Source organism: Salvelinus alpinus, chromosome 3, assembly GCF_045679555.1.
Source record: "Salvelinus alpinus chromosome 3, SLU_Salpinus.1, whole genome shotgun sequence".
NCBI classification, from domain to species: Eukaryota; Metazoa; Chordata; class Actinopteri; order Salmoniformes; family Salmonidae; genus Salvelinus; species Salvelinus alpinus.
The window spans coordinates 70,889,654-70,910,943 of record NC_092088.1 but is presented as its reverse complement, the minus strand read 5'-3'; the positions used below and the strand labels follow the sequence as shown (position 1 = coordinate 70,910,943).

General features: G+C 42.9%; 1 protein-coding gene across 7 annotated transcripts in view; it reads right to left on the bottom strand.

Annotated features, from left to right (window-relative positions):
* kat6b (K(lysine) acetyltransferase 6B) overlaps positions 1-21,290 on the bottom strand; it is a 44,992-nt gene that overhangs the window by 9,234 nt on the left and 14,468 nt on the right. For 3 of the 7 annotated variants that reach the window (XM_071393902.1, XM_071393904.1, XM_071393903.1), the window contains exons 3-13: positions 13,793-13,901; positions 11,217-11,332; positions 10,634-10,799; positions 9,912-10,041; positions 8,567-9,684; positions 5,243-5,358; positions 4,832-4,944; positions 4,522-4,663; positions 4,019-4,180; positions 3,712-3,805; positions 217-448 (exon numbers count right to left, since the gene is read on the bottom strand). In XM_071393902.1, coding sequence (XP_071250003.1) covers positions 217-448; positions 3,712-3,805; positions 4,019-4,180; positions 4,522-4,663; positions 4,832-4,944; positions 5,243-5,358; positions 8,567-9,684; positions 9,912-10,041; positions 10,634-10,799; positions 11,217-11,332; positions 13,793-13,901 — 2,498 coding nt within the window. The remainder of the gene's footprint in view (positions 1-216; positions 449-3,711; positions 3,806-4,018; positions 4,181-4,521; positions 4,664-4,831; positions 4,945-5,242; positions 5,359-8,566; positions 9,685-9,911; positions 10,042-10,633; positions 10,800-11,216; positions 11,333-13,792; positions 13,902-21,290) is intronic. The other 4 variants (XM_071393905.1, XM_071393906.1, XM_071393907.1 and 1 more) reach the window with 4 other exon arrangements.

Sequence of the window (21,290 nt, the reverse complement as noted above, 5' to 3'; positions counted from 1 at the left end):
GCGTTACGTAAGTTAATAAAGCTGAAACGGAGGATTCTCAGGCTGGAATAGCAGCAGGCTGTTCTGTCTGTCTGTTTCCTTAACCTGACTTACTTCTGCCAATATTCTGCTGCATTAATGGCTAACATGTTAAAAATACCCAGTGGCCTGAATAAGTCTGAGTCAGACAGGGTACGCACACACACACACACAGCGAGTGTGAGAGTTAGGACTGACCTGCCGTCCTGCCTGTCAATCATGCAGAGATGCTGGAGAGTAGCGGCGATATCATGCGGACACATCCCAGTGGCCCTGCTTATTCCTTTAACGCTGATGTGTTTATCTGGCTGCTTATAGAGGTACTCCACCATGACACTTTTCCAATATGCCAGGTAGGATAAGCGACCCAGATCTGACAGAGGCTTCTCTGGGGAGCCAGCTTGTCCTTCCTGCCTCGTCAGAAGGTAACCTGAAACAGACACATTCAAACAAAACAACATGGTGTGAAAAGACATAACCTCCAAAAAGACAGTCCCTAAAAAGACCTACAGTATTATAACAAATCAACAATGTTGTGAGAAGGGATTAAATCCTGTGCGTCCAGCTAAGTAACATAATAAAAGAATCCCACGGGCTGCGTCTCAATCCAGCCCATCCACCTTTGTCAAGGCTTCGCATCTGTGGTGAAAGGTGGCCCGAGCTACAGCGGTGTTGGTCAGACCATGACATCCTGAACATGTCTTCTCACAAAAACATCTGTAGTGTCCGAACGGTGTCGCCTACAAACTAATATGGAAGTATGAGACTCTCACGAACAGGAGGGTGTTCTCCATTTTGCTCTACGGCCCACAAAACTAAATAAATCTGAATTGGGCTGCATGTAAACACTGCCATCTTTTGAAAAGGTAGGTCATCTTAAAAGGCCCATTCAAACAATACAATGTTGTGAGAATATAGGCTAGTATGAAACCTAAAAAGATACATGCTGACAAAAATACAATGATTTACTCCAGCTAGCTAGAGACGGTTGTTGCTGCTTAATGTCTTAGACTGCAGTACATATCATAATCTGACGTGACATGACATCCTGTGTTGGGGAGCAGCTCCATTTTCACCTTCAGAGAGTAGAAATGGAAGAGAGGTAATCAGACATCCTCTCCTTCAACCTCTGTCAGATGCTATGATGCTGGCAAGGGCAACAAAGGAGGTGGAGGAGAGGAGGGTGAATGGAAAAAAAAGAGAGGAGAGAAAAAGCGACAACAAATGGAGAGAAGCAGCTGGATGTCATTTCTCACAAGAGGTTGCACTTATCAGAGATAATGAAGAGGAAAACAACTAAGTAAAAAGGTAGCTATGTCTGTATGTAATTAGTTTTATAGCCATCCTGTCAAGGGTCATCCATTATAAGCAGCTTGAAATTAATTAATGTCTTTTAATGTGTGCACCCACTACAAGGAACCAGACAAGCACATCTAATCACCAAACACTGAATACATAATATTCCAGTCATTATGACAGTATTCATTACCCAAAGCTGAGACGAGAGGAGAGCCAATAATTGACAACAAATAAATGAGCTGCTAGAACAAAGATGAAAAACTAAAACACAGATAATAAATGTAACACTACAGTAACAAGTCATGTTATTCTGTGTGTTTTATAAATGTATCAGCTGTGGTTTACCATCTTTAAATCAAAACAAAGAGATTATTCAGAATCATCAGGAGTAATGACTAGAAAACCGCATTCACGCTGGCAAACGGAGCTAATGCTTTCCCTCTCACAGCAAGCTACCCGAGACAAACTGCTCCAATAATACAATCCAATAAAAGCAGAAAAATCTTAATCTAAACAACTTCCAGTTTCAAAGGCACAGGTTCCACGCCAAATGGCACCCTTTTCCCTGTGTAGGGTGCCTCTTTTTAGATGGGACGTTAAACGGGTGTCCTGACTCTCTGTGGTCCCTAAAGATCCCATGGCACTTGTTGTAAGAGTAGGGGGGTTAACCCCGGTGTCCTGGGTAAATTCCCAATCTGGCACTCATACCATCATGGCCACCTAGCCATCCCATGCTTCCAATTGGCTCATTCATCCCCCTCCTCTCCCATGTAACTATTCCACAGGCCATTGATGTAAATGAGAATGTGTTCTCAGTCAACTAACCTGGTAAAATAAAAAATATATAAAAAATAAGTTCAGACAGAGGCTGGACGTGATAGAGAATGTGCAAAGATAACAAAGAGAGGAATTAAGAAAAGATTGAACAGAGATGAGCTCCAAGAGAGCGCTACTGGAAAATGTCTGTGGCTTTGTCCTAAATGGCACCCTATTCCCTATATAGTGCACCACTTTTGACCAGGGCCCATAGGGCTTTAGAGCCCTAACTAGGGCAATGTCCCCAATCACTGCCCTGGACCATTGGGATATATATTTTTAGACCAGAAAGAGTGCCTCTTACTGGCCCTCCAACACCTCTTCCAGCAGTATCTGGTCTCCCATCCAGGGACCGACCAGGACCAACCGTGCTTAGCTTCAGAGGCACGCCAGCAGTGGGATGCAGGGTGGTATGATGCTGGCAAAGTGAGCAGGAAATCAAATGCTCCATTAGAGCTCTACCACCCAAACCCACCAGTACTCCAAAGAGGAAACCATGAACATAATACAATAGCTATGACAAACAGTCCAAATTCAGAGTGGAGGGTTATTCCAATAAAGGACCCCTAGGCAAACAGACTGCTAAAAGTAATTGGATATCAAATATTAACTTATGCAGACATAACCTAATACGTCTTTATAATTCCTGATTATAATATTGAAAACATGATTACTTACGCATGTAAATTGCCTTGATATACCCATTTCAATTCATTCACAACAATTTTTTTGTGAGTAAAGTAGGTCGGATAGAAATGTCACCAGAGGCCTGATGGAAATAGCAAATTTGTCAGTAAACTATCCTAATGTCGACAGAACAACATACGCTAGACAAGGTGGGATCCTCTTTTATTTCAGTAAAATTAATTATGTGAGAAATTGCGATATAATAACGAAGTAATGCGATGATATGGTGTGTGGTCCTCCCACTATGACTCAGGAAAGCATGCAGTTTATTAGGCTACAGATGAAATAAGTTATGATGAACTTCACAGGGTGGTGAAAGTGCAAGGTGATGAGCTTGATGCTCCTTTCCAATAAATATTGAGGGTCTTATTCTGGTGACATGATCATGGCTGCTGTTTGACAAATTAAAATAAATCTTGCTCTTTTATCCATAATAATCTTATATAGGTAGCCTATCCCCACTGTATCTGCCAGCTGTTGCTGCCAAGACCAGAGTGGACACATTGGCTATATAAAACGCAACATGTTTAGTGATAAAACCATCAGTAGAGTTGAAAATGTGATGGAAACCCATTTAACTTGTATGTTTTTTTTTTGTTCTTGGGAATTTTTTTAATTTATTTGAATGATTTTTATGTGCACTATGTCATCACGCACAGCCTTTTATCCGCAACAGGTCAATTTGATGGAAACATTTCTGTGCATATTGTTTTTATGCGGATATGCGAATATTCCCATGAAAATCTGTCACAAATTGGATGGAAACCTAGCTAGGGGCACAAATGTATGCCTGGGAAAACAGATTATTTTATATTGTAAAGAATCAGGCAAGGATTCTAGAATCAAGCAGGAATTGAGTTTTATGTTCTTAGAACGCATTAAGGGACTTACTGAAATCAATGAGGAACCTTCCAAAGCCTTGCCTTTGGTACTGAGGCATGATCATTATACAGGAGACATTGTATTTCTGCTGGCAAAGCTTTTCCTGAGGGAAGGGGAAAAAGATCAAGTATGTCAGAGCTGCACTGAAGCTGGCAATTTATTGCACCTGCCACTGTCCTTGTCGAAAGCAAACACACACACACACGCGACCACACAATCCCTTCAAAATACATTTAGCTTTTAAGAGGACTAATATAGTAAAGACACTGTCACTGCATTAACCAAACATATTTTTCATTCTATTGAATATCCTTACCTTGGAGAAATAACCCACAAGGTGACAGCCTTTCTCGTCATTCTTTGTTAGTATGTAAAAAAGGAAAGGCTCCACGTCGTAATATAGGGTCTTGTGATCCAGGAACAGCTTGGCTAACAGGCAGAGGTTTTGGCAGAAGAGCTTGCTGACATTTCCATCAACCTAAACATGGAACAAAACCAGCATTAGAACATTGTTCAAATTTAAACTAACCAGCATGAGAACATTGTTCAAATTTAAACTAACAGTTGATTCTTTCCACCTCTCTCACCGAAACCATTCAGTCACATTTCATACACATACACCAGCATATGATCATAGTCCAAAACAGCACCCTATTCCCTTTAAAGTGCACTTACTTTGACCAGGGCATATAGAGCAGTTTACAATAAAGGGAATAGGGTGCCATTGGGCCCTGGGAAAAAAGGAGAGCGCTATATAGGGGATAGGGTGCCATTTGGGATGCACCCATAGTTTTACTACTTTGAAGAGTGACCTCTGACCTCGAACACTGAAAGGTCATCCTTCCTGTAAATCTCATTGGCTGGAGGTTGAAACCAGCCACACTTCTTGGCGTGTCGCTGGAGGATGTTCTTGCATCTCATGTACTTCAGACAGAACTCACACAGGTAAAGCTTTTGCAATCTGCCAACGAAAGAGACAACGAGACAAAAGTTAGCCTATAATTTGGATTCAACTTATCAGTTGACACACCGATTTCCCCTCAGGGATTAATAAAGTATTTATCTTATAAAGAAGCCTAGCATTGAAAGGCATTTGTCCGACCTGAGTGTAAGAAATAATAAACTGTACCTTGAGTATTCCGGTGGGTAAGGCGATGAGTGCCAGGTTTGGATTTCATACTTCCCAAACTCAATGACGGCCGGGTATCGTCCAGAGTCAGTGATAGTCATGGTTCCATTTCTCTAAACACGGCAATACAAAATAAAATGCCTCAACGTCGTACCAAAAGCACTCATTCAAACAATATCAAAGATCTAAGTCTGACATAGGTCATCAAAGTCTCAAATCTTCAAACAGACACTTGGAATGTGGACCCTTCCCATTGTGACATTAAAACTTATTTTCATGTCTGAAAACATCTGACAAACATTGATTTAGGGGTTGTAATGTTAAGCTATAGGCTACATATAACTTTAATTGATTAGGTGATAGGTTTTTTGAAGTGTGATTGAGAGAGGTTATTTTGGACAGTTCCCTCACCTGCGACGAGAGCTCGTGGACCTGTGTGAATATCTCCATGTCTTCCTCTGTGACATGTTCCCTGGAGACCGCTACAAAGCCAGGCTCCTGCTTCACCCTCAATTCACCTTCACAGCCTGTTACAGTAACCAAACATTACAGTCTGTTACAGTCACCAAACAGCCTGTTACAGTAACCAAACATTACAGTCTGTTACAGTCACCAAACAGCCTGTTGCAGTCACCAAACAGCCTGTTGCAGTCACCAAACAGCCTGTTACAGTCACAGTCACCAAACATGCTGGTACAGTCGCAAACATGCTGGTTTAGTCACAAACAGGCTGTCACAGTAACTAAACAGGCTGTCACAGTAAACAAACAGCCACATCAGAGGAGTACCATCAAACATGGTAGATTATCATCACAGCTTTATAGAGTAGATAGGGAGCAGTGTTCTGTAGCCTGTGAACATTCAGTATAGTAAATGCATTTGGTTTTAATGTGCTTTTAATGTATGTTTTGTTCGACAGCCTCTGCGAAGTTAGGTCTCTGTGGAGTTGTATAATGAATGTATCATCTCTGCACCTGTGAATGAAAATCCTGAATGTAATGACGTGAAACTAAATCACTCTACTAACGTAACCGCTTTCATGTGTCATCCCACCAAGCCTGCGTCCCAAATGGCACTATTCCCTATATAGTGCCCTACTTTGCACCACGGTCCATGTGTCTCTGGTCAAAAGTAAAGCACTATGCAGGGAATACTAGGGTGCCATTTGGGACACAGCCTCAGATAGTTTCCTGTTAATTAAAAAGTCAATGCAGTGACAGCAGCAGTGTGGAGACTACGATACAACAGCAATGATGATGAAAAGCTAACCAGGCAGCTTTAGCATACATGAAACACTTGAAATTATGTATTATACACAAAGAAGTGGAAATTATACATTAAAAAAAATGAATTATAGAGATTAGTTTGAGACTTGAGTATACATTTTAAATGTGTACATGGATGTTTTGGCTTATCAATTTAAAAACTATTCTATTCACAGTATTATTTACAACCCCTTCAAATCAAATCCAGATCCTTTCAAAAAATCTTAGCCCTTTAGGGCCGGTTTCCCAGACACAGCCCAGTCCTGGACTAAGAAGCATGCACAATGGAGAATCTCAATTGAACATGCTTCTTCTAGTCGAGGAGTAGGATAAATCTATGTCCGGGAATCTGGCTCTATGACACCGAATCAGATGGGGGAGGGCGTAGATCAATAGACGTAATCATCATGTCAACTTCGAGTCATAAATGGTGTATGTGTGTGTCAGTCTAACGACTGTGGGAGGTTAGGGTTGAATGGTGACAGTGCCACTGGTGGTAGTGGTGGGAGAGGGTGGAATGGAAGGGAGAAGAGCGAGGCTTTATAATCCAACAACAGAACAGTACAGTCACTACTAGGCGAAAATCACAATTGGCGAAGCCAGTGCACTAATGCATCGGGTCAAGGACAGGGGGGACAGATAAAGGAGAGAGCAGTATGAAGAAGGGGTTAGTGGTTGGGACAGAGCAAGGAGAGAACAGTTTGAAGAAGGGGTAGGTGGTTGGGACAGAGCAAAGAGAGAACAGTTTGAAGGAGGGGTTAGTGGTTGGGACAGAGCAAAGAGAGAACAGTTTGAAGAAGGGGTAGGTGGTTGGGACAGAGCAAAGAGAGAACAGTTTGAAGGAGGGGTAGGTGGATGGGACAGAGCAAGGAGAGAACAGTTTGAAGTAGGGGTTAGTGGTTAGGACAGAGCAAAGAGAGAACAGTTTGAAGAAGGGGTAGGTGGTTGGGACAGAGCAAAGAGAGAACAGTTTGAAGGAGGGGTAGGTGGTTGGGACAGAGCAAGGAGAGAACAGTTTGAAGTAGGGGTTAGTGGTTGGGACAGAGCAAAGAGAGAACAGTTTGAAGTAGGGGTTAGTGGTTGGGACTGAGCAAGGAGAGAACAGTTTGAAGTAGGGGTTAGTGGTTGGGACAGAGCAAGGAGAGAACAGTTTGAAGTAGGGGTTAGTGGTTGGGACTGAGCAAGGAGAGAACAGTTTGAAGTAGGGGTTAGTGGTTGGGACAGAGCAAGGAGAGAACAGTTTGAAGAAGGGGTTAGTGGTTGGGACTGAGCAAGGAGAGAACAGTTTGAAGTAGGGGTTAGTGGTTGGGACAGAGCAAAGAGAGAACAGTTTGAAGGAGGGGTAGGTGGTTGGGACAGAGCAAGGAGAGAACAGTTTGAAGTAGGGGTAGGTGGTTGGGACAGAGCAAAGAGAGAACAGTTTGAAGTAGGGGTTAGTGGTTGGGACAGAGCAAAGAGAGAACAGTTTGAAGTAGGGGTTAGTGGTTGGGACAGAGCAAGGAGAGAACAGTTTGAAGGAGGGGTAGGTGGTTGGGACAGAGCAAGGAGAGAACAGTTTGAAGAAGGGGTTAGTGGTTGGGCCAGAGCAAAGAGAGAACAGTTTGAAGTAGGGGTTAGTGGTTGGGACAGAGCAAGGAGAGAACAGTTTGAAGAAGGGGTTAGTGGTTGGGACAGAGCAAAGAGAGAACAGTTTGAAGTAGGGGTTAGTGGTTGGGACAGAGCAAGGAGAGAACAGTTTGAAGGAGGGGTAGGTGGTTGGGACAGAGCAAAGAGAGAACAGTTTGAAGTAGGGGTTAGTGGTTGGGACAGAGCAAGGAGAGAACAGTTTGAAGAAGGGGTTAGTGGTTGGGCCAGAGCAAAGAGAGAACAGTTTGAAGTAGGGGTTAGTGGTTGGGACAGAGCAAGGAGAGAACAGTTTGAAGAAGGGGTTAGTGGTTGGGCCAGAGCAAAGAGAGAACAGTTTGAAGTGGTTGGGACAGAGCAAGGAGAGAACAGTTTGAAGAAGGTGTTAGTGGTTGGGCCAGAGCAAAGAGAGAACAGTTTGAAGAAGGGGTTAGTGGTTGGGCCAGAGCAAGGAGAGAACAGTTTGAAGTAGGGGTTAGTGGTTGGGCCATGCACTACTATGACAAAGAAGCCGACGGTAGAGAGATGGAACTGAAGCCGCGTAGCTAGATTCATTACGCAGCCAAAGTCAAAACGTAATAACGAAATTAAACGAGTTGAAAAAACCCCGGAAATTAATTAAAGTAGGTGGTGTAAAAGATTAGTAGTAGAAACTGTTAAAATGTTATTGAATTAAAGCGGGGCGAAGCCAAAATGCGCTTGTTCACTCTTGTAAAAAGAAAACATTTGTTAGCTCGTACAGTAGTATGGTAAGGCATTTTGTGACAAGCCTTGGGTTAAAAAAATATTTAAACTAGCGGAGGTAGACGCAGGTATTTTCGGTCGGAGCGTTCACGCCTTTGCTTACCATGGTCGTGCTCTGCCTTAATTCTTCCTTCGTCTGTCATGTCTCCCTTTCCTGGTGTTTCCTGGGGTCCCTTCTGAGGGGTCACTCTACATCTTAGCCTGCCTAGCGTCCTGTGCTTTTTTAAAAAGGGGCTACGTCTGAAGTGACTGACCACCTTAAAGGGGCGCCCCCTGGGCCGGCCAGGCCTGGGATGGGAGGAGGAGTGGGACGACAACAACAACCTATTCTTTGTCATCTCTTTCTTTCCGAGGCGCTGTTGGGGAGGATGGGGAATGAGAGGATATGTTTTGGACGCGGTGGCACAGGACCCTAAGTCCTGCTTACGGTGTCTGCGCTTAGGAGGTGCGTAGCAAGGCAGTCCCTTTTTCCGAGATTGTCCCTGAGTGGCATAGATATGGGAGAGTCCGTCAAAGAGTCCCTTAAGTTGGTTGTGATTAGAGAGACTGGTGATGGAGGGGACGCTAGACTGGCTGGAAGAACTCTGGGGTGAGTTAGCGGAGGTGGAGCTGGAGGAGACCAGGGAGGTGGTGGGGCTATGTCCAAGCGACGTGGGTGGGGGGGGGGGAGGGAGTGTACAGGGAGATATGGTGGTGGTGGTGGTTAGCTTTTGACTTGGAGTTGTATCAGACTTTGCAGCTAAGCCAACAACTGACTGAGACGGACTGAGTTCCCATAGTTTCGGCGGAGTGCCCGGCTTTTTCCTAGCAGGACAACAAGACTGTGGCCCTTTCAGGGCAGAGGGGTCTAAGATTTCGCCGGCTCGCGACGACCTGCGGCCGACAGGCGAGGGGGTAAAGAATTTGGAAAGCCCATCGATAAGCCCTTTGGTTTTCTTGTTAACAGTGAGTGTAACTGCTGGGGTGGAGGAGGACGAGGTGGGCGTGGGGGGGGGGGTGGTGGAAGGGGTGGAGGAGGAGGTGGTGAATTGGGTGGTGAAGGTGACAGCGTCACCGGCCCAACAGGGGTCTGATGTAGCAACAGCCAATCTGTCTGTGGCGTCCTTCACAGATGCTGCATGACCAGATGAAGGTGTGGAACAGACGATAAGCTTTTGACCCCTACCAGGTGACCCCCTTCCTCCCCGGGCTAGCATGGAGCCGTCACCACTGCTTACAGACCTAGAACAGAAACAGCGTAGGGGTTAGGCAAGGACACAAACTATGGTATGAAACAAAAGCTACGTTTATGAAAACAACTTAGTCATAACTCAACTTATAACAAAATATTGCGATAAAAGCAGAAGGATTTCCTTGAGGTAATAATGTGGTTTACAGACACTCTGCACAACCTTCTATTGGTACACTAAAGTAAAGACAATGTCTACAGATCATGGTGATAAACTTACATTCTATGTTTGAGCTTATTTCTGGGCCTCCCGATTGGCTTTGCATATCGACGTTTGATCTCATCGGCTTTCTTATGCAGCAGTTTCTTTCCATTTTCCTTGGGCCTGCAGACCTGGCAGACCCAGGTACCTAGAGAGAGGAGAGCATCAGTTAGGTGGCTTCATCAACTCACACCACACACTCATTGGAAACATTTCCCTTTAATGCAGATGGCGAGGGAGGGAGAGGAAGAGAGAGAGAGACACACTCCTACTCACTCCTTACAACAATCAATTACTCAGCACAAAGCAGGGAAATCCATAAAAATGTAATAAAATAAAAAACATCAGGGTCCACTGAAATAGACTGTATCCCAAAATGGAACCATATTCCCTATAAAGTGCACTACTTCTGACCAGGGCCCATGTAGGGAAGAGGGTACCATTTGAGAGACAGCCCATGTCAGCGCATTTTTAGCAAAGCGATGCGACTTGTGTGAATATTAGTCCCGCTGCCAAAGGTCTTACGCTACAGTAGTTGTTCAATCATTACAAGCATAGCTGTAGGCCATGTACAGTAATCTACATATCTCTCCTCTGGCACTGGGGAATCATTTGATATTCATGCAAATCTCCTAATAAGCCATCTCTGCTTCACTATGATGATTGACAGACCTAAAGCCCCCCTATGAAGAACACACACACACACACAGAGAGACCACCATATGTATGAACACCTTTACCTTTTGGCATCCTTGAGAGTGGTGGGTTGCAGCACTCCATGTGAAACCCCCGATCACAAGAGTCACAGAACAGCATCTCGTCCTGCAAGGAGACAGGAGGCATGTGTGGGGCTGTGTGGTTGCTTCCCTGTTGTTGCATAGATGTTACACCTTCTGTAATTTCACTCTAAAGAGGGACATGTCCGTTTAGTTTAATATGGATGATGTATGTGGAGGTGAATTATGTTTGGTTGAAGGGTGGATGGGGAAAAAGGAGGCTGTGTCTTCACTGCACAACATGATGCCCGAAAATGGCAGATCTACGCTTGAAAAAATATTTCATGATATGTCTCTGTCCCAAACAGCAATCTATTCATTATATAGTGCACTACCTTTGACCAGAGCCCTGCTCAAAAGTAGTACACTATATATAGGCCATAGGGTCCTATTTGGGACACAGATATTATCATTGTTAAGGGGACATTTATTACCGGTTTGATTACATTATTATGTCTTCATGAAAGCATTATCAATCTCTATCTCACACAGATTAAATGGTATGGCACTGTATTTGGAACTAAATCTAAAGTATTAAAAGACTTACAGCGTTTTTGCCCTGTATTCGACAGGAGCTACAGGTTTTGCATTCTATACATTGCCATCGCAATCTCTTCACATTTGTGGTCAGCTCTGGGGAGAACTTCAGACAAGATGGGTGCCCTGCAGAGGTAATTAAAGAGTGTTATTAGTGTTGCTGCACATTTCAACCATCCTTTAGGCGGTGTCCCAAATGGAGCCCTATTCCCCATGTCATGCACTACTTTTGATCAGGGACCAGGGCAGTGGTCAAAAGTAGTGCACTACATAGGGAAGAGAGTCCTATTTGGGACACATCCTTTAGTATCAGTTTCACCGAGCGGGAGGCGCGACCTTCCCATTATGTTCACACAGCAAGGTTAAATATTAACATATTGCATTATCAACAATGTTAAGCAGCGTTTGCGTGCGTCTGTGCGCGTATGTGTCCGGGTGGGACCTCTCGCTCTTTTCCACAAGCTGTGTTTAAAAAACAGTATGATCAAACATCTGAGCAGCTAATTAAAGATAATTTGTTCTTAATGAGGCAGAAACAGTAGCAGAACTCAGTCTAATGGGGGCCCAAACGTGAAAGTCATGTAAAAGCGTGCCTCCTCTCTCACCGGCTCGTTCTCATGGTTGTAAAACAGCTGCTTTACACCCAGAGCACAATGTGTGTATACTAGGAGCGGTTAATGAAAACCACCTCAACGCTACTTAGTCAAATTTGAGCTATAAAAATGTCACTGGGAGAACAATTCCTTACAGCATTTAAAATAATTGTTTCCAAGGCAAACAAATCCTTATGAGAGGTCATTTTACAGAGGGTTAGCAGCAGCAATTTTGTCTGGAAGAAAAGAACAGTAAAGGAAAATGACACCAATCTACGGCAGTGGAAAATGGATGACATTTGATCCTATTTCCCTCTCTGTCCCTCATTGCTGCCTGCCGTGTTCCCAGAATGCTGTTGCATTCCGATTCCGAGAGCGCCGTTCACTCAACGACATGAGTGATTTCTAAATTCTAATGGCCACTTAAGTAGAATCTGCAGCTTCCTTCCTCAGTCCACCATGGGTTGTTGGCAGTTTTGCCTTAATTCTTCCTTCGTCTGTTATGTCTCCCTTTTCCAACTATCCAATTGAAACAGTTCATCAAGTAAGTCTTTCAAGTAGAGGGTTTAGCCTAAAGCAGGAGAACATCATGATGCAAGAGGAATATGGCAACGGCTCGATGGCACTAGAGTTGCTGCTACCATTTCGGGGTATACCCCTCCACACATCGACTCACTGTGTTTAAACCACAGACTCAGAAATTGCAGATTGACCATGCCTAATTAGAATCTATATAAACCACATCTGCTACAACATTAGCTACATATACACTGAGTGTACAAAATATTATGAACAACTGCTCTTTCCATGACACAGACTAACCAATTAAATCCAAATGAAAGCTATGATCCCTTACTGATGTCACCTGTTAAATCCACTTCAAATCAGTGTAGATGAAGGGGAGGAGACAGGTTAAAGAAGGATTTTTAATTGAGAAGCGGATTGTGTTTGTGTGCCATTCAGAGAATGAATGGGCAAGACAGAATATTTAAGTGCCTTTGAACGGGGTATGGTAGTAGGTGACGGAGGTGCACGGGTTTGTGTCAAGAACTGCAACGCTGCTGGGTTTTTCATGCTCAACAGTTTCCCGTGTGTATCAAGAATGGTCCACCACGCAAAGGCCATCCAGCCAACTTGACACAACTATGGGAAGCATTAGTCTCAACATGGGCCAGCATCCCTGTGGAACACTAGACACTTTGTAGAGTGCCCTGACGAATTAAAACTGTTCTGAGGGCAAAGGGGGAGAGGGGTGCAACTCAATATTAGGAAGGTGTTCTTAATGTTTTGTACACTCAGTGTACAAGCTACATTGTTTTGTGGATGTTTGGGGTCCTGAGGGCTTCCCCCTATCTATCTGTGGCTTCATCCCAAATGGGGCACTCTGTTCCCTATATAGGCCTAGTCCAAAGTAGTGCACTTCGTAGGTAATAAGGTGCCATTTGGGATTCAGACAGTGGCTGTGGCCGAATACCCGTAATTGCATTCTAAATAATAGGCTGATTGGGTGTGCCTAAATGCAACGTGTTATAATTAAGAAATTAGTTCAGAAATTCAGTATGCAATCAAATTTTTAATTTTCATCTAGTAGAATTCCCTTCATGCTATTGAGGAAGAGAATTGTCTTTTTACTAAACAGTACATTCTAAATGGTATGTAATACGATTAGCACACAGTTTTAGAAAGTAGTCGGCAAGACTAACTATGACATGGCCAGTGTGTTCGAGAGGATCAGTTTCAGCAAGGCGCAGAATAATCACTAAGCTTGATCACATAATGAGTAGTTATGTGGGATGCAAGGTGATCTAGATCAGTTATTCTGCACAGTCCGACTGCCATGTAGTGAGACCTCAAACATGCACATTGTGTCAAGTGGACAAAGGCTCTCTAGGAGTCTAGGTAACTGAAATATGGTGAATGTGTAACCAGGTCAGCCAAGTTCAGCCCAGTTTGGCACAGTCATATACAAAATGAAAAAAGGGTATGAACTTACCGCTGCTCCCACAGTCTGCACAGGAGAGAAGCTGCTCTGGCCTCTTGTCCCGATTGGACTCTTTCGTTCCCAAACAGAAACTGCATATTGGGATGGGGTCAGCGCGTAGCTGGGGAGAGAAACAGAAACTGCATTTCGGGATGGGGTCAGGGCAAGCTGGGGCAAGAAACAAACTGTATATTGGGATGGGGTCAGAGCAAGCTGAGGAGAGAAACATAGCAAGTGTTCGAAAACATAAGAGGCATGGTGGACTAGCTATGTATGTACTGTTTGTGATGTGCTGTAAATATGTGAATAATATCGGTATTCTGGTATGCTGTATGACAAACAATTTCCTTATGGATACAAATACAGTTATTATCATAAGCCTACAGTCCTGTAAAGTGCTGCATAACACTCATCTATTTCTGTTTGTCTTGGAGTCTACTGACTGAAGGGTATGCTTTTAGGGGATTATTGAAACAGAGAATATATTCAAACAGATGCAATGATATGCAGATACATGAATAAGTAAACACAAGGCTTAGCCATCAAAGCTCTGTGAATGAGATGGGAATTAGTGACATAATAGTCCGTCCCCCTGACATGAGTTCTCAACAACTAAAACACAATTAGCTTATTATGAACACTTACTGCCCACAGGAGGTACTCTACCGTAATACATGTAAAAAAAAATGCCCTTCTTTATCCATTAAATCTGAAAGGGGATGTGATAATCAGTTAAGGGGCTTAATCTACTTGAGAAAGCTTTACACTACAATTAGACAGGATTAGCCAGCATGTAATCAAATTACCTTAATAATGTTAATGAATCATAATAAATGATTCAAATACATTGTATAGGGCCGGGACGATACCAGTATCACAATATTTTTTACATGGCAAAAAGGAAAACCCAAAGCAGACCTCACTGTTTGGTCCTTTAACCTGCTGTATGTAAAATATTGTGAGCTATAAACATAATGTTTATTTCCAACATTAGGGCTGTTTTCCTAAAGAAGTTAAATCCGCTGTGTATTTTGTTTCCTTGCCAGGATACTAACGAGTATCGCGATACTGGTATCGTCCCGGCCCTAACATTGTAGTTGCTCTCCCTCTATCCATGTGTCAGAATCAGCAGTAGAAAAGTTACACACTTAAGGGCTTAAAATGACATACAAAAGTAGTAAAATATCAGCTTTAAGGTTTAAGAGGACTTAGCACTGATCACTTAGAACTAATGACAGGCAGATCTAACTACCAGCATGGCTAGCCCATGTCTAGTAGGAAGGTAAACATTGTGCCTACACCCATCTGTTCTATAGCCTGCAAAATATTAAAAACAATTTTCTGCTCAGTATCGAACACTATGAAATCACTTTCTTATTGAACCCAATGGACTCAACCACCTTGAAAACAGCACCACCACATAACACAGAAAATAACAGCAGACTAGCCCATGTCTAGTTTGAAGGTAAACGGCCATGTGTAGCTCAGTTGGTATTGCGACACTTGCAACAAGGTCATGGGTTATTTTCCCGCAGGGATCACATAACCTACACATGCTAAAAACACATGCGCTCACTATGCTGTTAATCACTTTGGATAAAAACATCTGCTAAGGGTCATAGGTTATATATTACTATATGGTGTGTACCTACTCTTCTATACAACCACCATATTCAACACCTTTTTTGCTCAGTAGGCCTATGAATCGTTATTCGGTTCAATCATTTCATGACCATCGTAAAGCAACCACCAAAAATAACACCACGTAACACAGCGTCACACACACACACACTTCTCAGGCAGCATAACACACCATCATACATGCATCACACACACACTCCTCAGCCAGCATAACACAGCGTCACACAAAGAGCCTCCTCTGAGAGGAAGGAGGTTCTTAAGGGAAAATAACACACAGGGTATGACAATAAATAACAAACCTCATCATCAGTTCACACACAAACGACTCATCAACCGACTGCGGAGGCTTTGGAAAGAAAGGGGACTCTGGGGAGATGCCCATAATTAGTTTCTACTGAGCGAGGCAGGCAGATTATCATCATGACCTCAACACAGCCCGTTTGAACGCAATATCCATCGGCCCTGACGTGACCCCTCTGTGACCTGCAGATGCAATCTGGGTGTTTAGAAGAGTCCGATGTCAGTTACCTTGAGATAGAAATGACTAGTATGTAGAACAATCATCCCTCTCTGACATATTAGATACTGAATCATGTCCACTCTAATCATGCCATTTCTAACTTCACCGTTACCGAATGTGACCCAAATAGATTTTAGGGCTAGCCAGTCACATTTAGTTTTTTACATTTTAGTAATTTAGCAGACGCTCTTATCCAGAGCAACTTACATGAGATATTAGGGGTTAAGTGTCTTGCTCAAGGGCACATCAGATTTTTCACCTAGTCAGCTTGTGGATTTGAAACCAGCGACCTTTCAGTTAGTGGCCCAATACTCTTACCCGCTAAGCTACCTGCTGCCATTTCAAAATACAGGAAGTGGAAAAGTAAAACAGGGATAGGATGCATCTGTGGGATTTGGTCTTTGTTCTTGGCTGGTGTTATAGCCTATCAAATGAATAATATAATGAGAGAAAGCCATTTACAGATACATCAATGATTACTCCATTTCCAAAACCTTCCAGGTCAATAGAATGGCTGTGCTACCGGTGGAATCAGCTTGCCCGTCTATGTAAAGACAACCACTCTTGAATGAATGCTACAGAGATGATTCATTTTTGTAAGATAGGCTACACCTCACTTTCATGATCTCTTCAACAGCATATAATTTACTTGGCAGATGCTTTTATCCAAAGTGACAAAGAGTACAGTACAGGGAGTGCACACATATTTAGTATGAGTATCAATACCGACAAGAATTGAACCCACAACCTTGACTAGACGCAGCATTACGTCATTATGATCATTAATAGGTCACAGAAAGTAGAAACAGGAAGAAGCTCTATCAAACAGGATTAAAAAAGAAAATCTGTCCTTTAAAAACTTCTAAATAGCAGAACCGTCTGTCTCTAGTACGTAGGCCTATCTAGCCTGTTCCTTTTGCACTTGATAACAATATATGCCATCACAAAAACTACAGAATCCATCTAATCTACAAATGAAGATTAAACTTTATGAAAGCCTCTAGCTCTTTGGAGCAACTGTGTTCAAACTACTTCTAAAATCAGCAGAGCAGTCTTTCTCTAGTAGGCTAAGTATCTAAATAGGCTGGTCTTTTTGTACTTGATCAAAGAATCACAAACCTAGGCTACTTCGTATCCCCCAAATCATTTTTTTTACTGGATGTGAAATCTTGATCTGCAGTGATGCTATAGTGAAATGGCTACTAGCGCCCAGCATATCATTGTGATAACCATGCAATTGGTCTGTGGGACTAGGGCTGGCACAATTACCTTATAACCGGAAGATATGAAGACTCATGAAAATAAAATAACCGTCATACATTTTTTTGTAATGTAATTTTATTACATTTTTGGGGTTGAACAACTGCTGACGGGACGGCCAGGCATTCATGCGATTGTGTCCGTTTCTGAGGCAACATGGACTCTTAATGTGATGGAACTTTGTTGCTCCTTACTGAAACAAGCATGTTGTTGTAGCAAACAAGTCTTTGGTTGCGAGGCAACGCCACCACAATGCAGCAGCAGCACACATAGAAATAGAATTAATAGAATGGTTCCTCTAACCCTGGCAACTTGACTGATAAACTCATGGGTACACTCACAATGGCTTCCTGGTATTGTGATGCAATAATTTCCATGATAATGTAGAATGTCAATTCAAATTATGTTAACTGATAAGCCTCAAGCATTTTTTGTAATGTCAGTTGAATCAACAAATAATGGCACATTGATGGGTACACTTGCAATGGCCGCCAGTCCACCAATTATACCGTCATTGACTTGAATTTTTATTTATTTCACCTTTATTTAACCAGGTAGGCAAGTTGAGAACAAGTTCTCATTTACAATTGCGACCTGGCCAAGATAAAGCAAAGCAGTTCGACACATACAACAACACAGAGTTACACATGGAGTAAAACAAACATACAGTCAATAATACAGTAGAAAAATAAGTCTATATACAATGTGAGCAAATGAGGTGAAATAAGGGAGGTAAAGGCAAAAAAAGGCCATGGTGGCGAAGTAAATACAATATAGCAAGTAAAACACTGAAGCTTGGCTTCTGCTCAACCAGGGGCCCGCCCCTATGAAGAGACATGGGTTATAAACTTTTCAGACACACCCCTCTCCCTCCACTATAAAATTGACAAAAATATAACTTCCTGTTCCGGGTACATTTAGGATGACGATCCGATGTCAGAATGGTTCAGATAATAACTACAGAACTAAGCCAACATCAGTATGGACTTTGGTTGCAAATGGTATGAACTTTGAACTCGTATTCACTACAGAAGTGATACCTCCTAGCCGTTGAGTTAGCAACAGCTGCTACAAACGCAGGTTAGGAAGGACAGTCAGAGTATCCCGTCTACTACACATCGACGCTACTCCAACGTATCCAGTGACCACCAGAGACATTCTTCAAAGGACAGAGGACTCGGTTTGGCAAGACGGTCTTCCATCTACCACCGACCTACTGAAGCGCAGCTCAGAGTAAATATTTATTGCATTTTCCTTTTCAAATGGGCGGTAATTTAGAATGCATAAGATACTGTATTTACAATAACACAGCTTCGCCTATGTTCCAGTCTCCCGCTCTTTCACTAAAACTCAGCCCCTTCCCTTTGTGTAACAAGCTGTCATATCTATTCCGCCCGCTAGGGACGTTTGCCTTTATGACGACAATTTGTGATCAAGTTATGACTTAATTGTGTATGTGTGATTCTGTGTGATTAGTTAGGTATTTAGTAAATAAATAATTAAACCCAATTTTGTATTGCTGATTCAACTTGTTAGCCAGGATTCTTGCAGATAACCAAGAACTTACCACTTTCAGATGAGACTGAATAAAATGACGATTAATGTGACTGCTATGGATGTAAAATATTACTAAATCTTTAAGAGTTTATTCGGAAGATAACAGCTCTATAAATATTATTTCGTGGTGTCCCTCTCTAGTTAATTATATTTACATGATTAGTTCAATCAGGTAATATTAATTACGGAGAAATTATTTTATAGAATAGCATGTCATAGCAATTAATCTGGCATAGCTAAAGACACGACAGTAGAGAGAAATAATGGGGTGCAAAGGACCAAAATAAATAAATAAATAAAAAGTATGGGGAGAGGTAGTTGTTTGGGCTAAATTATAGATGGGCTATGTACAGGTGCAGTAATCTGTGAGCTGCTCTGACAGCTGGTGCTTAAAGCTAGTGAGGGAGATAAGTGTTTCCAGTTTCAGAGATTTTTGTAGTTCGTTCCAGTCATTGGCAGCAGAGAACTGGAAGGAGAGGCGGCCAAAGGAAGAATTGGTTTTGGGGGTGACCAGAGAGATATACCTGCTGGAGCGCGTGCTACAGGTGGGTGCTGCTATGGTGACCAGCGAGCTGAGATAAGGGGGGACTTTACCTAGCAAGTCTTGTAGATGACCTGTAGCCAGTGGGTTTGGCGACGAGTATGAAGCGGGGGCCAGCCAACGAGAGCGTACAGGTCGCAGTGGTGGGTAGTATATGGGGCTTTGGTGACAAAACAGATGGCACTGTGATAGACTGCATCCAATTTGTTGAGTAGAGTGTTGGAGGCTATTTTATAGATGACATCGCCAAAGTCGAGGATCGGTAGGACGGTCAGTTTTACAAGGGTATGTTTGGCATTGATGTATACAGAGAAGAGAGTTGGTCCAAGAATTGAACCCTGTGGCACCCCCATAGAGACTGCCAGAGGCCCGAACAGGCCGTCCGATTTGACACACTGAACTCTATCAGAGAAGTAGTTGGTGAACCAGGCGAGGCAATCATTTGAGAAACCAAGGCTATCGAGTCTGCCGATGAGGATGTGGTGATTGACAGAGTCGAAAGCCTTGGCCAGGTCGTTGAATACGTCTGCACAGTATTGTTTCTTATCGATGTCGGTTAAGATATCGTTTAGGACCTTGAGCGTGGCTGAGGTGCACCCATGACCAGCTCTGAAACCAGATTGCATAGCGGAGAAGGTATGGTGGGATTCGAAATGGTCGGTAATCTGTTTAATGACTTGGCTTTCGAAGACCTTAGAAAGGCAGGGTAGAATAGATATAGGTCTGTAGCAGTTTGGGTCTAGAGTGTCACCCCCTTTGAAGAGGGGGATGACCACAGCTGCTTTCCAATCCTTGGGAATCTCAGAAGACACGAAAGAGAGGTTGAACAGACAACAATTTCTGCAGATAATTTTAGAAAAGAGAGGGTCAAGATTGTCTAGCCCGGCTGATTTGTAGGGGTACAGATATTACAGCTCTTTCAGAACATCAGCTGACTGGATTTGGGAGAAGGAGAAATGGGGAAGGCTTGGGCGAGTTGTTCTTATACTCCATGGACTTTACAGTGTCCCAGAACTTTTTTGAATTTGTGTTGCAGGAAGCAAATTTCTGCTTGAAAAAGCTAGCCTTGGCTTTTCTAACTGCCTGTGTATATTGGTTCCTGCTTCCCTGAAAAGTTGCATATCACGGGGGCTGTTCGATGCTAATGCAGAACGCCATAGGACGTTTTTGTGTTGGTTAAGGGCAGACAGGTCTGGAGTGAACCAAGGGCTATATCTGTTCCTGGTTCTAAATTTCTTGAATGGGGCATGCTTATTTAAGATGGTGAGGAAGGCGTAAAAATAAAAAAAAACAGGCATCCTCTGACGGGATGAGATCAATATCCTTCCAGGATACCCCGGCCAGGTCGATTAGAAAGGCCTGCTCGCTGAAGTGTTTCAGTGATGAGTGGAGGTCGTTTGACCGCTGACCCATTACGGATGCAGGCAATGAGGCAGTGATTGCTGAGATCTTGGTTGAAAACAGCAGAGGTGTATTTAGAGGGCAAGTTGGTTAAGATGATATCTATGAGGGTGCCCGTGTTTACGGCTTTGGGGTGGTACCCGGTAGGTTCATTGATAATTTGTGTGAGATTGAGGGCATCAAGCTTAGATTGTAGGATGGCTGGGGTGTTAACTTCTTTGATATAGGGGGCAGCATTTTCACTTTTGGATAAATTGCATGCCCATAGTGAACTGCCTCCTACTCTGTCCCAGATGCTAATATATGCATATTATTATTACTATTGGATAGAAAACACTCTGAAGTTTCTAAAACTGTTTGAATGATGTCTGTGAGTATAACAGAACTCATATGGCAGGCAAAAACCTGAGAAAAAAGGAAGTTTGCACTTCCTACGCCTTCCACTAGATGTCAACAGTCAGTAGAACGTGGAATGAAGCTTATTACATTTACATTACATTTAAGTCATTTAGCAGACGCTCTTATCCAGAGCGACTTACAAATTGGTGCATTCACCTTATGATATCCAGTGGAACAACCACTTTACAATA